The 14,992-nt window shown below is 41.3% G+C and overlaps 1 protein-coding gene across 14 annotated transcripts in view; it reads right to left on the bottom strand.

Moving 5' to 3' along the window:
- The window catches only part of mef2cb (myocyte enhancer factor 2cb), an 87,872-nt gene that overhangs the window by 41,414 nt on the left and 31,466 nt on the right, over nt 1-14,992 (bottom strand). For all 14 annotated transcript variants that reach the window (XM_086075145.1, XM_086075148.1, XM_086075150.1 and 11 more), the window contains one exon: nt 8,037-8,256. In XM_086075145.1, coding sequence (XP_085931271.1) covers nt 8,037-8,090 — 54 coding nt within the window. In that variant the 5' untranslated portion in view covers nt 8,091-8,256. The remainder of the gene's footprint in view (nt 1-8,036; nt 8,257-14,992) is intronic.

Genomic DNA, 14,992 nt, shown 5'->3' with positions numbered 1-14,992 from the left:
TTCTTACATTCACAAAAGACCTGACACTTTAAGACAATTCAGAATCACTTAAATTACAATTATGAAAAACGTATTTTCATCTCATCCTTGCTGATGTCAATGTTTGCGCAACACATAAATAACACGTGCTACTTTCAAAAACTAAAATCAACTAAATCCTTTGACCAATTACTGCCTCCACATTAATTAATGTGGAATTTAATATTTTGGGAGTTTTTATCATGTCCTTGATATTTAAAAATAATTGATGTTCCATACATTTACGTATATTATTTAAGAGCGGAGGTTATGAGCTAGTGTAGTTCTCTCTTTAATGCAAATGTTCAGCTAAATAAATGTCGCAAAACATTTAAAAACATTGTGAATAAAACTCCCCCAAGAAGGGAGGAAGGTCTTTTTATTTATTTATTTGACCTCCAATAGATGTAAAAGCTAACTCCCTGATTTGTCCATGAAGGTTTTTTTTTTTTTTTTCCCAGAAGATTCCAAAACTTCTTTTCTCACCATCTATGAGGCGGACGGGTGTGATTACGTAAAGCCCAAACTGACCGAACAATAACACCTAGATGTATTTCACACCACACCCACACAGCTCAATGTGACACATACAGTACAACCTGCTAGATAGCATACATCCACGCAAACGCGCCTATTTGTACATGCTTGGTCGAACAACCACCCTTGCACATGAACCTCATGTGGGATGTACTAATTGGCGCTGGATCCCAAGTTTTTGTCTCAGTACAGCTCGGGGTAAGTTTGCTGTGACTCCACTGCTTGTAAAGGAGGTCATCATGTGACCCTTTTAGCCCATAAACATTCCCGCTTGGCGTGCCCCGTGCAAAGTGTGCTCCTCTTGCCATCATGCAGTTGTAAACTCGTCACCACTCAGCACTTTCAGTGGGTTTGAACGGAAGCAACGCGACTAACAAATGTGCTGTTTGAAAATTTTAATTGTACATGTCGGTATGTCCGCACCTGTACAGTGCACTCGTTGGCTAAAATGAATGTTTACACAACATCACATGGATGGTTTAATGTGATCTAATATGGGGGGTGAATTTTGAATCACAGTTGCATGCAATGGTGCAGAACTGCAATTCATCATGATGAGAAGTGTTTCTTATGATGATTTACTCACCTAAGTAGGGTAAACTCAACACTAAAACTTTTCGTAATTTCATAATAATATAAAAATGATGGGTGTCAAAATTAGTGTGTTAATCATGAGTTAGTTTAAAGTTGCTTTAATTGCAGTCGCAACGCAGCAGACACATCCACGTCAAAATTTAAGCAGTAATACATTTAAGAATAATGCATATATTTGTGGAGACTGGGGTCAGGTTGTATTTTACAATTTAAAAAAAGTTACTTCATGTTAAAGATTAGATAGCTCTGACCTAATATGAAAAGAAAAATGCACTGAGCTGTCACCAACGTCTTACAAATGCAATTATGCCATCTAGAGGCAGAAAAATGACCTCAACACAAATCAATATCACACTTAATTTTAACTTATTTTTATGATTTATTATGAAATTACTGTATTATTAATGACTAAAACATACAGCCATATGTCTATTTAATTTTTTTCACTTTTATGTTAACAAGAGTATGTAAACTTATTCTTCATTTTATTGTGCATGTAGAACAGATATACAATTTGCGATGAATCGGGAGTTAATTATTGAAGTCATGCAAGTAATTACGATTAAAAATCTGCCCGACACCCCTTATAAAAATAAGAAATCTTTCTGACAGAGTCAATCAAAAGTTGATCTTTGTAAAAGCAGACTTTTTGATACAACTCCTCTATCGGATCTTATTAGATTTTGCAGGTGTGCCCTATGCCAAGTGTGTAAATATCACTGTAAAATGACATTTTTTCGAGGCTATCTTTATGAAATTTCCTGTTAAGTCCTTTCATCTTCTTCCTGTCATCTTCATTCACGTACGCATGTTTGTCTGCGAAACCGCAATTATATGTGCGTCCCAGTCAAATGAGCAGAAATTTGCTCTGCATAAAATGACATGTCACATTTCCGCTGGCAAACGAGGAGCGAGGCGGCCCGGGATAAACAGAGAAGAAGAAGGAGAGGTGGCGGCAGATTCCATGCCACATGGGTGAGAGGGGAGACAGAAGGAAGAGAGCATGAGGGGGGGGGGGTGGAGTGTGTGTGTGTGGGGGGGGGTGGGAGGAGACGATGCACAGGAAGCACATTTGTATGCATTTCCTCTCATAACAGGAAGAGGCCAGTGGCTTCCCCTTCACAATGGCTTCGCTTCTGCTTCCCACCTCCTGCCTGCTTCCCTGGGGGAGGCATAGGAGGAGTGGAGAGACAGGCACCTAAAACTACTTGTTAGCAAACCAAACAAGGTGCACGCCCACACACATCCATATCAGTGCATTTTTGGTTTTGTCATGAGACAAACACTTCTCCCATTGTCAGGGGCCAGGCAGGAAGACACGGGCTTACGCAAAAGGAATACAAGGAGTCCCGGACCTGCTTCTGAACTCTGCCTCACAGCCAAGGAAGCAGTTAAGAGGGCCACTCTGACAAAAGGGGCTTTGTCCCTCCTATAATATATGCTGTGTGCTCTTCTCTTTTCAAAACGCCACTTATCGTCATTTTCAATGTAAGAGGCAGCAGACAGGAGAATGTCTGAATCAAGATGCGCTGAATGCAGAGTCCGTGTTGAGTATTTCAAAGCGAACACGTGGTTGACTTGTGCATTATGGCCACTCTTGAAATGCGACTGTAGAAGCGAGTTGCAAAGGTTCCCTTTTAAAGATTTTTGTAATTATAATCCCGTACAGCAAAGTAATGGTTGGATGAGTTCCTCCTGTCAGTATTCTTGTTCATGTTGAAAGGCCGGAAATGGAAAGACAGATAAAAAAAAAAAAATAAAATAAAAAATAAATTGCATTACAAGCGCCCGAGCTAGCAACCATCATGACAAAAGTAACTTGTCATTTGCTGTAAACTTTTATCGTGGCACCATATCGACATTCATATAGAATTCTATAAGAATCCGATTTCAACATCTGCTGCAAGTGTGTCACGTTCTAATTTTCACACATTCAACTCCATAGCAATCATGTGCTCAGGAATAAGGTGTGACGGGGGGAAAATGAAGCACGGGGAAGAAACATGAGGGGGAAAAAAGTTGAGCAGTCCAAAGGGGAGTAAAACAATAGAGTGAGAACTTGGTGAGCACTTTACAGGTGAGGTCTTGCGGTGCCGAGCAGATAAACGAGCAAAGGTGACACTCACAAAATGGAAGGTGGTAGGTGGAAATGAGGGAATTAAAAGGGTGCCGAGGAGGTACCCTGCGGGCCTCATTATTTTCCTGCTGTTAATTTCACCAGCACATGTTCTCACCCTGGCACCATTGATTGGAGTAATAAGGCTTTGTCGTAGGAAAACACACACCAAAAAAACTTCTCTTTTTCTTCTACGTGCCCAAAGGCTTCACTTTGCATCTTCCATGTGTTATTTGGGGCGGGAAAGCAAGGGAGATGGAGTTATTTCACTTCCTGACACTGATGACCTGCTCCATCTTTAACCTTTGGCCTTGCATCCTCCTTGGAACCCTAATGTCTCCGTCCCGACACACATACACACACAAAGGTGCAAACAAGTCACCCTGAATTTAGCCCTCCGAGCACACTAGAGAGGCAACACTAATTAAGGCCAATTGCAGTAAATGAGTTACTCCCTAGACTAGCTTTACAGAGATAGATGATGCTGTTTATACTTTGACCAGAAACAACATTATAACCGTTCAAATATAAAAGCGGTATAAAAAAAATTCTGCCTTTACAAAAATGTTTGACACCATCAGAGAGGTTTAAACATTGTTGTGGGTGCCGAAAGAGAGAGAAAGGGAGCGAGATAGGGTGTACGGAAGCGTGGAACTGCTAGGATTAGTAAGTAAGTAAGTAAACATATTTGCAATTTGCTTGCAAATACATTTAAACGTACTTGCAAATGCGTTTGATTATATTTGTAAGTACCTTCGAATGTATTTACATACGTTTGAACGTATTTGAAAATACGTTTACACGTAAATAAATGTTTGAACGTAACTGCAAGTACTTTCAAACGTGCTTGCAAATATGATTTTCGTAAGTACGTTCGAACATATTTCTATGCGTTTTAAATGCATTTGTAAGCACGTTAAATGTACTTGAAGGAGAAATGCTAGAAACTTTGCATTTTTTCCCCCATATTGCCACGGGAAGTTAAAAATGCTACTTTTTGGCCTATACTATTGTCTACATGCACTGTAGACAGAAAGATGAATCATAAAAAATATTTACTTACTTAATTTTTGAATGTATTGGTATAATGTAGGCCGCATAAAAAACAAACTTTTTTTTATTTGTGGATGCTCAAGTCAATACCCCCCAAAATTTACGTTCAAACGTACTTGCAAATACGCTAAAGTACGTTTCAATGTATTTGCAAGTACGTTCGAAAGTGCTTGCAATTCGGAAGATACGTATATAATGTTTAAACGTATTTGCCTAAACGTTCGAATGTATTTTATATACGTTTGAAGGTGTTTGCAAATACGTTGGAATGTACTTAAACGTATTTGCCGGTCAATAATGTTTACTCCGCATTAGCAGCTCCATTCTTCCATAAGAGTGACAGAGAGAGCTAATTGAGGTCTCCAAAATAATAGACACAGGCAGAACAATTGATACGGTCTTTTCTATTGGATATATGTAAATTGGGCAAAATGGCCATAATGTTGGCTGGCCGTTGTTTTTAGAAGAGAGCGCCTTAAAGAACACATTACATTCACCATCGATCAAAATGTCTGTCTGAATGATATGCAATGTGTCAAATCGACACACACTCACACCTGTGACTGTACATTGCACGTGTGTCTGCTTTCCGTGTGCGGTCCATGAGGGGTTCTTTTATGTGTCTGAGGCAGGGAGAGGGTCTGAGTGGTCAGGGGGCTCAGAGCCAGGCCTCACACACTGCTGTCCACTGTCCAGAGCTTTGGGCAGCCAGTCAACAACAGGGAGGCCTGGCCCTTCTGCCTCGGCCCTGGGGAAGTGTTTGGGGGGGCCCGGGGTGGCAGCCCGAAGTGGCCGCCCAGGGAGAAGACGGGCCCTGTGACCACAGCCATGCTGCCGTTTGCAAGACGGCCAGAGAAGCACTGTAGGTGGCATGGTGGTGATGACACCCAAGCAGATTTGTATTTTTTTTTGCTGCTAAGAGTTAGGGGGGGGGGGGGGGGGGAGTTTCAATTAGGAGTTTCTGCATTAGGGTCATAGGTGTGTTGCACTCAAAAGTATTTTGTATGTTGTCCAAATTCTTGAAACTGATCTACATTAATATGATCTGTTCCTTTTAAATGAATTAACAGAGTGGAAGTATGTGAAGAATGTGAGGTTGAAAGCAGCTCTACAAAAAGTCCTCTTGTGTTTTTTGGGCTTGGGCCGGGGTGGCATTTTCTCAAGAAGGAAGCGAAAATATGCAAAATTCAACTTCTGCTTTTTTTTTTTCCTTTTAAGAAGAAGGTTGGAGTTTCTGGTCTGTCTTGTGATGCTGCCTAACGCAGTGATGTCATTCATACATGCCATATATGGGATCACACGGAACGCAATCTGCTCCACTGATCATGTGACGGCAACATTTCATGACATCATTTATTTCTCATTCTAGAGATCCGAACAACAAAATCCAGTTGTTTATTGACTAGCTCCTTTCCTTGAACTCTTTCTCCTCTGCATCTCTGTTTCTCTCTCACCCTTGTAAGTAAAGGCCGGATATCTCAGGCATCGATTCCCCTCGGGTGTCCTTCCTGTCTCCCTCTTTCCCTCCTTATCCTCGGGAGCCGGATGGCCTGGTGCATGCGGCGGGCTCAGTCTAAGGTGAGAGAAGGGCTGAGATAACAGCGAGGAGGAAGCCAGGGTGCTGCTGCAACACGATAGCTCGAGTCCTCGTCGGGAACTCTGTGACCTCTCCCGCCGCTTCGGTCGTGTGGTGACGGTGACAAAGCGATGCTCCGCGCTGCTTCGCCTCCTTTTCCAAAGAGCGGATGCTGTGTCATAACCAGGGGACTTACGGGAAGCTTCGTTTATTTTTTATTTTTTTTTTATCTCAGGTGTACCCGTTTTGTGTTCGTCGGAATCCCATTCATAGAGGCCGGTCATGACACAGGTCAAAAGGACACCTGCAGCATTGACTAATTGATTCCACGAGCCGTTTTATTTTTACACAAGAGTGACTCTGCAGATGACCGAGTTGGATACAAAGAAAAACTGAAGAAAGCGTTACTGTGTCACACTTATGTCAGAATTAAGAAAGGCCTGAAGCTGGGCTGAGTGTGTGTGTGTTTTTGACCTGTGATCCGGGGGCCACGCTAGATGCGTATGGATCCAATTTGGAATGTCGGGAAGCTGAAAAAGTGTCAGTGGTCAGTTGGTGCGCAGGAAGTGATCGATTGAGTGCCTCCAGGGCAGCGAGGAAGGAGTGCTCTTTTTGTTTAGTTTTTTTACAACCGCGGACCTTAGAGTGGGCACGAATGACAAAGTCCAATTTTTCAAGAAATTTATAGGATTTAAGTGTGTTGCTGGCTTGAAACCATACAGTATTGCGACACCAAGACATGATATGTACCATCGTGAAAATGGAAAATAATATAGAGAGAGAGTTGGGCTCCTAGCTAAAAAACTAAAACAGATCACACCTGTGAGAATTATTATTATTATTATTATTTTTTAACCGAGAGCACTGATGGCTCACCTTCTTTGTAGTCGTTCATCCCAAAGGTGCTTGCTGGGTTTGAGGTAAATTTTTTACACACCAAGCTCAACCAAGCATACCTTTATGGAACTTTTTTTGTGCATTGGGTTTCCCAACTGTATAGAGAGTTGAAATCAGGGTTGTACGTAATTCAGAACTGAATTGAGAATGAGCCCGAAATTCCCAGAGATGGGCATTCCGTCAATATTGACGGAAGATCAGTCAATCTGTCAATAACGGCCACGCGTTTTGTTAAAGATTAACGAATGACGGGAAACTGAAAAATTGACGGGTACGCACTGCCGGAAGTGGGTTTTTATCCATCAACGTAATCATCAATCCATCAATATAATCGTCAGTCAGTCAATGACGGAATGCACAATTTGATGACGAATGACGGAAACATTGACAGACACACATTCTGCTGAGGAATGCCGATTGTAATGTGATTTGGCTCGAAATAGTGACGGATTGACGATGACGGAAGGGGGTCCCGACTGTTGACGACTGACGAATGGCAGAGGCTCAAAATTCATCGACGCGCCACCTCGGTAAATTCCAGTTCAAGTCTTGAATTTGAAATGAGATTGCAAACAGGAATTTCAATAAGAACAAATTAAAGTGCATTTAACAATGAAGCTTTACAGTATATAAGCCTGTTGATAACGTTAAGGACTTAATGTACACAATAATTAGAGTCAATCGTTTAACAGTTGTTTGATATGATAGTAGAACAGCACTACATTTCCCAGAATACCTTGCTTTAAGTCTTTAAAATGACTGCCTGGTATTAGTGCTCGCCCGTCCTTATTATCTCGTGCAAACTTAATTGTTCAGTTTGCTTTCTCCCGGCCTGCATTCAGCCAGTAATATTCCACTGGCAGTGAGCTGAACAGGATGGTGTGCGAGGGCCGACGCAGGCCGCTGCGCTCTGTGTGGGCCGCAATACGCAGAATGGGATTGAAGTCGAGCGCATATTCTCACCGGAAGCACCTTTTCCCCCTCAACACAGGCTGGCGAGGTGAGGGAAACAAACCTTGTCATTATAAGGCAGGAACACTTTACCCCCAAAGCAATAACTCTACTATGCTAGCATACACTCCCTTGTCCCCCAATTTCATATTGCTCAGACTCCCTTAAGATTTTCATTGTTGAGGGTTGTGTGGGGGTGTAGGGTGTCCCCCCCCCCCCCGCCCGCTCTTTCCACTTCGCCCCTTCCCTCCCCACCCTCATACTCATCCATCCTCCCGTTCCCCAGAGACATACCTGTCTGTTGCGTTCATCCATAATCCGCGTGATCTGAATCTTTTTCCTCCCCATCGTCCCCGTCGCTTTCTGTCTCTCCTCTTCCCAAAGAACTTTATGCTTGCTTCTCTCTTTTCTTCTTTCCTCTTCTTACTTTGCTCTCCCTCTTGTTTCTCTTTCTCACTCTATCTCACCGGCTTTCTATTTGTTCCAATCAACTCAAAGATTCCAGCATCTGTACCTGCAAGAAAGAGGGAGCAGAGAGGGAGGGGGAGGAGAGGGTGAGCATTAAATGAAATGAAATATGGCAAAATACTGAGAGGAGTGAAAAAAAATATATAAAAGTGGCATCATGGCAGCCACTAGGGAGGGTGAAGAAAGACAAAGAATCTGTCAACAATGTTGTGAGAGTGGCTGTGTTTTTCACTGTCGATATCATGCAAATCAGTTTTTGCTTCTTTTGGTGTCTCTCTCTCCCCTGCACAGACTATGAGAGGAGACAGCGCTGTCAGGATCTCGCCTCGTTCACAGAGAGTTTGACAGTGTTTTGGAAGTGCCGCTAACTTAAACGCTCTAATCACTAGCACTGTAACATTACCTCCAGACTGAGCAAAGCTTTTTACTTCCTCCTGTAAAACTTCACTGTACTGACAGTCAAACTCGCATCCGGCTTACCCCACTTCCACTTGTGCTCCATCCATCATCTCCAAACTGTGAGATAAAGGAATTCCATACTTTTTCTATACCCCTAACCCTGTTCAGGGTCACATGGAGTTGAATGCTTGACTTATGGTTTACTATGAAAGGTGACCTGAGTTTGGGCATTCAATTTTTTTTATTTTTTCAATCTTTTTGAGTTTTTGGGAATTTGCACTAACATTTCATTGGGATTGGAGAATGTAATCAATTATGTCTCTATCTTTTATGCTGTTGACACCCTGTACTGCTGGTCTGGGAATGAGGTATTGAGTACGGATTGATCCATTGTTTTTTTCTGATAACCGATATTTGAGCCGATATTCATTTGCAGTTAGGGATAAATAAATAAATAAATAAATAAATAAAAGTGTAAGTAAACACAATATTAAAAATATACTTAAACAAACACAAAAAATTATATATATGGAAATAAAAACAAATACATAACTAAATAAATAAATACATACATACATATCAGTAAAAAATAAATGTACAAATAAAAAAACAAGATTAAAAAAAATACATGTAAAAATAAATGTGGAAATAGATACAAAAATAAATTAAATATTTATATATATTTATAATATTGCATTGTATTTTTTTGTTTTGTTTCCACTTATTTATATTTTTTTGTATTTATTTGATTGAATTATTTTTAGCGTTTTGGTCCTACATATATTTTGGCATCAACATTTTGTACAGTACAACACAAATTCCTTTAAGCATATGTTTGTTTAACATTTATTTTATTTTAATCTTTGACAAAAGACATATTTGTTTTAAAGTTCCAACAAAGTAAAGTGGAAAGTTAAATCAATACTTTAAAAAGTAGCTAACTAAAGTTTTCTAAAATTAATGATGGATTACGATTTCTAAAATTTCTGTTTTACTGAAATGTTAATCTCTCACTTATCTTTGATTTTAGTAAAAAAAAAAAAACCATAACATACAACATAACAAATTGATCTCTTATCAGGTGATGCCGATTGAGTGGGGTTAACCCCATGCCAGCAGTGCAAAAGTCATTTTAGTGAACCACTCCACTATCGGTGGCAAAGCTGAAATAATTCAGAAGGGGAATTCAACTCTGCCTTGTTTGGCTGAAGACATAAAAGGCAAAGTAAGACAAATGTTGAATATTTGAAACATCTGGGAAAATATTTTTGGAGGCAGCATTCAAACCAAATTCCAGCATGAATTTGGATATCAATCTGCATATTCCTGTCTTTGTGCACGAGGCTTTGTGTGTGTACTTATTCTTGGTCAAAAGCCGCCGAGCTGGCCTTTGTGTTGTGCGCGCCCAAAAAAGTTTGCGTGAGTGTGCATGTGTGTGTTCTTTATTTGAGCTTGGCTAAGCCCGAGCTTCGGCGCATCTCTCTGGAGGTGCTTAAGTAGGCCAACCCAATCTATCCAAGGGAGGAGCACAAGAACTGTTGTTGTGTTTTCTTTTGACAGTAGAGGTGATAACGTCCCTCGTTATGCAAATGAGCATCCCATTATTTAAGCTCAGTGCAATGCAGGGAAGCTGTCAGCGCCATCACATAAAAATAAAAAATAAAAAATCCTCCATCTACCCGGCCTTTTTTCTCCATCTTCTCTTTCTTCTCTCCTTTCTGAACCAGATTTCCGGCACCTGGCAGCACGAGCGTCAGACATTGATGTGGAAGACGACACCGCTTCACCAAAAGACATGACAGTCTCTCTCTCCCTATCACTCTTTCTCTCTTCTCTCAAGCACCCTTGCTCTCTTCCTCGCTCTTCTCACATTCTCCTCTTTGCGCACACACATGCACACACTGTACTGCACTTCCTTTGCCCCCTCCTCTTTTCTCCTCATCTCCCCCTAACCCGAATCCATGTATTTATTGAGTAACATGCATGAGAAAGCAGAAGAATGCTTTAAACCCCCGAGGTGAGCACAGCACACGGCTATGCACTTGACCTCTTTTTTTCCACTAGTAGGACATTGATAATGAAAATATGCAATAGGGACATCCACCAAGGCCTGCGCAGTTTTACACGCAACATAAGACACTGTAGTTTGCAGGGTTGCAGAACTACGGTATATGCCATCATACAGAGGATTGACATGTGTTAATTGATGGAGATAATCAGGTCACCGAAAATGTTAAACTGCAAATCACAAAGTAGACGATAAAATAGAGATGTTTTTTTCATGAATACTCAAACTTTAAGTAGTCAGTGATACTGATGCCAAGTACCGATACCACTAGTACTAGTTTTGATACTTAAAATTTCCTTTAAAAAAAACAAAACAATGACAGATAATTTGAAATAAATAAATACATATCCGAATATAGCATTTTTTTCTTAAAATTGCATGAAATTAATGGCGATTTTTGATTTTTCGATTTTCTAGTTCCTGATCGTAAAACTGCCCAAGAGCCGATACCTTGAAGTAAGGTGGAGTATCAGCCCGGTACCGATAACTGGTATCGGTACTCACCCATCCCGAATATAAAGAATTGTTAAACTGACACCTATTAGACATAAAATAAACAAAAAAGAGAAAACTTATTTTTTATTATATTGCTTCGTATCATTTTTCATCTGTTTGCTACCCTCTTTTTATGTCCCACACATTTGGAAAATGCTCAATATATAATCAATCAGATGTTCACACTACCATTCACATCAAACAAGAACAACTGCAGTAAAACATGCAGGTGTACCTAATGAAGTGTCCTGCAGGTTGAGTTTAGTACAAGGATGCATGCAGGCCACCACATTGATTAAATATCTTATAAATATTGATTATGTTATATTATTATTATAGAGTAAAAACAAAAAAAAGAAGTAGGTACCGATATTTATTTCAAGGTTTTGGTCCTCATAACGGCGAAGGATGCTTGTGGCTGTTTTACGATAAAATTGAATAGAAAACTAATTTTAATTAATTTAATGCATTGATAAAGAAAAATGCTTTTTTTGGTATATATAGGTCTCTTGTATGTACTGTTGTTTTTTGGGGGAAATGTTATGTATCAAATGTACTAGTGGCATTAATAGTTATCGGTACGGGAAAAAAAGTGGTATCGAACATCTTAAAAAAATAAAATAAAAAATAAATAACAATAAATAGAAAACAACAACATGCATCTGATAGCCTGTAAACCTCAAAACATGAGAACTGGGATGCACATACAAAGCATATTTGGCAGTCGGGGGAAATAATAATAAGATCTAAAATAACTCTGGCAGTTCTGAGAAGCCGATCCAGAACATTTTTGTGCAAACACGCCCATCCTTAAAGACAGAAAAAACAAAGAGATGCCCTCTGGAAGAAAACAAAGAGGGATGTTGTCAGACAAACGGGGATTACAAGCCAACTAAGACGCTTGGCACAAGAAAGCCAGACAAGCGTATCAATCAAGCCAGCAGTGTACCTCAATCACACGCTGACAGCACCATCCCCTCCCAGCCTTTGTAGTCAACACTCGCCAGCTCGGGCAGGGCTCCAAAAAGCCAGGGGTTACTTCAATGATCCCTGCCTCCTGGCCTTTACCACCTCCTCCTCAATCCTCCCAAAGCACTCGTGAGCAGAGCTGAACCTCTCAATGTCAACACCCGCTGGGGCAACACCTTAGGCCTTACGTAACATTAAGACAAAGCCCGTGTCCTGAACATTTAATCCCTGCTTTTGGCTCCCCGTGCTAGCCATGCAAGCACTCCCCGAGGAGAAGCCGTGTGAGCGCTCCCCTTTAATCCCGACCACCAGCACCTCCTCCTCACTTTCACCACCTTTACCTCCTCCTACACATCACCGCAAGCTCCCCTACCCCCCCTCCTCCCCTCTCCCTTACACCTGCCCCCGTCCCATATGAGTGCCAGGCCGCTCCTGGATATGCGCACGTTGCACCAACCATTGCATCTCCTCCTCCGCCTCCCCTCGTGGTGGGTACAGAGCATCAGTTAACAGATTACCAAGCGAATTGCTCAATCCAATTTGGCCTGGTGACGCCACGGTGGCGATATGGAAGGGAAACGCTGGGGGAACAAGCGCCGCTTAGCGAGCGAGGTCACGTGGCACACGGCGGTAATCCTCTGGAGGAATTTTTCACAGGGGGACCTCTGACCTCGGGAGGGTACGTGAGGTGAGCAAAGGGAGTGAAAAATAGACCTTAATGCAGTTGACTTAAAGTAAAGTTAGGCACGGAACTTATCCCGACGAATAATGGGAGTCGGCATTGGCACCATGAAGACAGAAGGACAACAGTTGCAACTCTGCTTGTTTAATATCACGGCTCTGTGGACTTGCAGCCGGACAGGTGACAATTGAGAGGGGTGGCGGACACAGACAGACACATTTCACGTGCATACAGTCCATACAAGAAGGAAATAGAGTGCGGCAAAAAGAGGGATCTTTTGAACAGGCACCAGGCCTCTCCAGGGGGAGGGGAAGCGCTGTAGCCATGACCCTCCCATCTGTTAAGCAGACGGACAGAGAGAGCGAACCAGAGAGAGAGAGATGAAGGTTGGGGGAGGATGGGAGAATTGGAGAGTGAAATTCAGCACATAGATCTAATGAGCGCTCTTTCTCTCGGCGTCTCCGAAGTGGGAGCTGAGAGGGCGATGAGAACACGAACACGCCGGTGTGCGCCACAAGGCTCGATTCTAGGTCACCTCTCTCCCAAGCGTTTAGTCGCTAAAAACTAATACGCAGCACTCAGTGCTTTTTCACATTCTAACAGAATAAACGCGGCCCGAGTTTGGGCTTGTACACTTTGTGAAGAACTCATGAGCAACGGCACTCTGGTCCACTGGTGGTTTAGTTGTTAATAGTGGAGTTGGGAGTTTGAACAAAATCACTTTTTATCATATTTGTTCAAACTGTCAGTACTACAGTACTGCTACAGTTTCTTAATTTTAGGCGGATCGGTGATCCCACCAATCAAAGTCAGCCACCGTCCTCTTCTGGAGTGAATGGACTAATAGACTTTTCGGGGGGGGGGGGGGGGGGGGGGTCATGCGGTAAAGACAACCTGTTCATATTGTTCAATGTTTTACAATAAAGCACGATTGGAACATTGAAGTTGTATGCAGTTGGTTGTTAGATGTCACAAAAAAAAAAATCAGGATAGGCAAGTTAGGCTTTTTAAAGATTGGGGATCGGCCAGACAATTGTGATCAATTAAAATGACAAATGACATCTGTGTACCACATTTTCATCATGAGCAACCAATTTTAAATTAATGGGAAAAAAAACGTAAAGCGGGTAACATTAGTGTTATAGTAACACTGTTACGAAAGTCATGCTAACAACATAACGGCAATGGCTAATTTTGGCTTGTTGACAGTGCACATTCTAATCTTGCTAACAGTTTTAAAACAGCTAACTCCCATTTGAACTATATTCAGTTTAAAGTAGACTATTTAAAGTAGCTCTTTATATTATTATCAAATTTACCAAAACATTCATTTGAAATCTTACTAACTTCTAAGCAAGAAGAAGCTTTAGGAACTCAAGTTCCAGTGAAACACATTGCACAAAGTCATCCACAGATTTAATTCTGTATTCAGAGAATTGTGCGGAGGAAAAATGTTGAAACCGAAAGGGACGCTTTTGTATCGTGCAACATTTCCGTAAATCTGCTGAGTGGGGTATTCTTGAATTCTAATTCTCTACACGTTACAGCGTATAGCAAATTGGGGAAGATGATTTATCATGACAGGATTGGTGATGTTTTTCTAAGAAAAGCCCACCTCAGTAGCAAGCTCTCAGGCTCACCGTAATGTACATCTGCAACACATTTGGTAATAGTATGTGTCCTGAAATATATACGCATATGTCTGTATAAATATATATACATTTATGTATTTATTGCCAGTATCCCCTTATCCTCTAAGGAAATGTGGTTATAAGGATTTGAAATAACATATTACGCTACAGTAAGTAAACCTTTTAGGAGGTGTATGGTACATTAAATAAACGCGCTGGCTTTTTAAATAAACTCTCATTTCCTTGAAGAGGAGGCAAAGAAAAAAAAAGTGCTTTTAAATCATTTTCCAAATACAATCTGAATGTTCTGCGCTCACTAGATCTTTTCTGCCAAACTTTTCTCGCTCTTTTCCGGGTTTCCTCTTTGCGTGTCTGTTGCATCTCTTGTCCGGACGTCAGTTTACATGTGGATTTTGTTGTAGCGCACGTGCGTGTGCGTTTCGGAGTAGTAATAAGCAGTGCACTTGGCACACGTGGTGCCTCCAAGGATTGATGCAGACGCAGCAGCAGAAATGAGATGATCCAGCGAGTCAATGGC

Source organism: Leptonotus elevatus, chromosome 5, assembly GCF_054856555.1.
Source record: "Leptonotus elevatus isolate MCC_2025b chromosome 5, RoL_Lele_1.0, whole genome shotgun sequence".
Lineage (NCBI taxonomy): Eukaryota > Metazoa > Chordata > Actinopteri > Syngnathiformes > Syngnathidae > Leptonotus > Leptonotus elevatus.
Note: the sequence above shows the minus strand (reverse complement) of the source record. Positions and strands in the feature narration are given on the sequence as shown.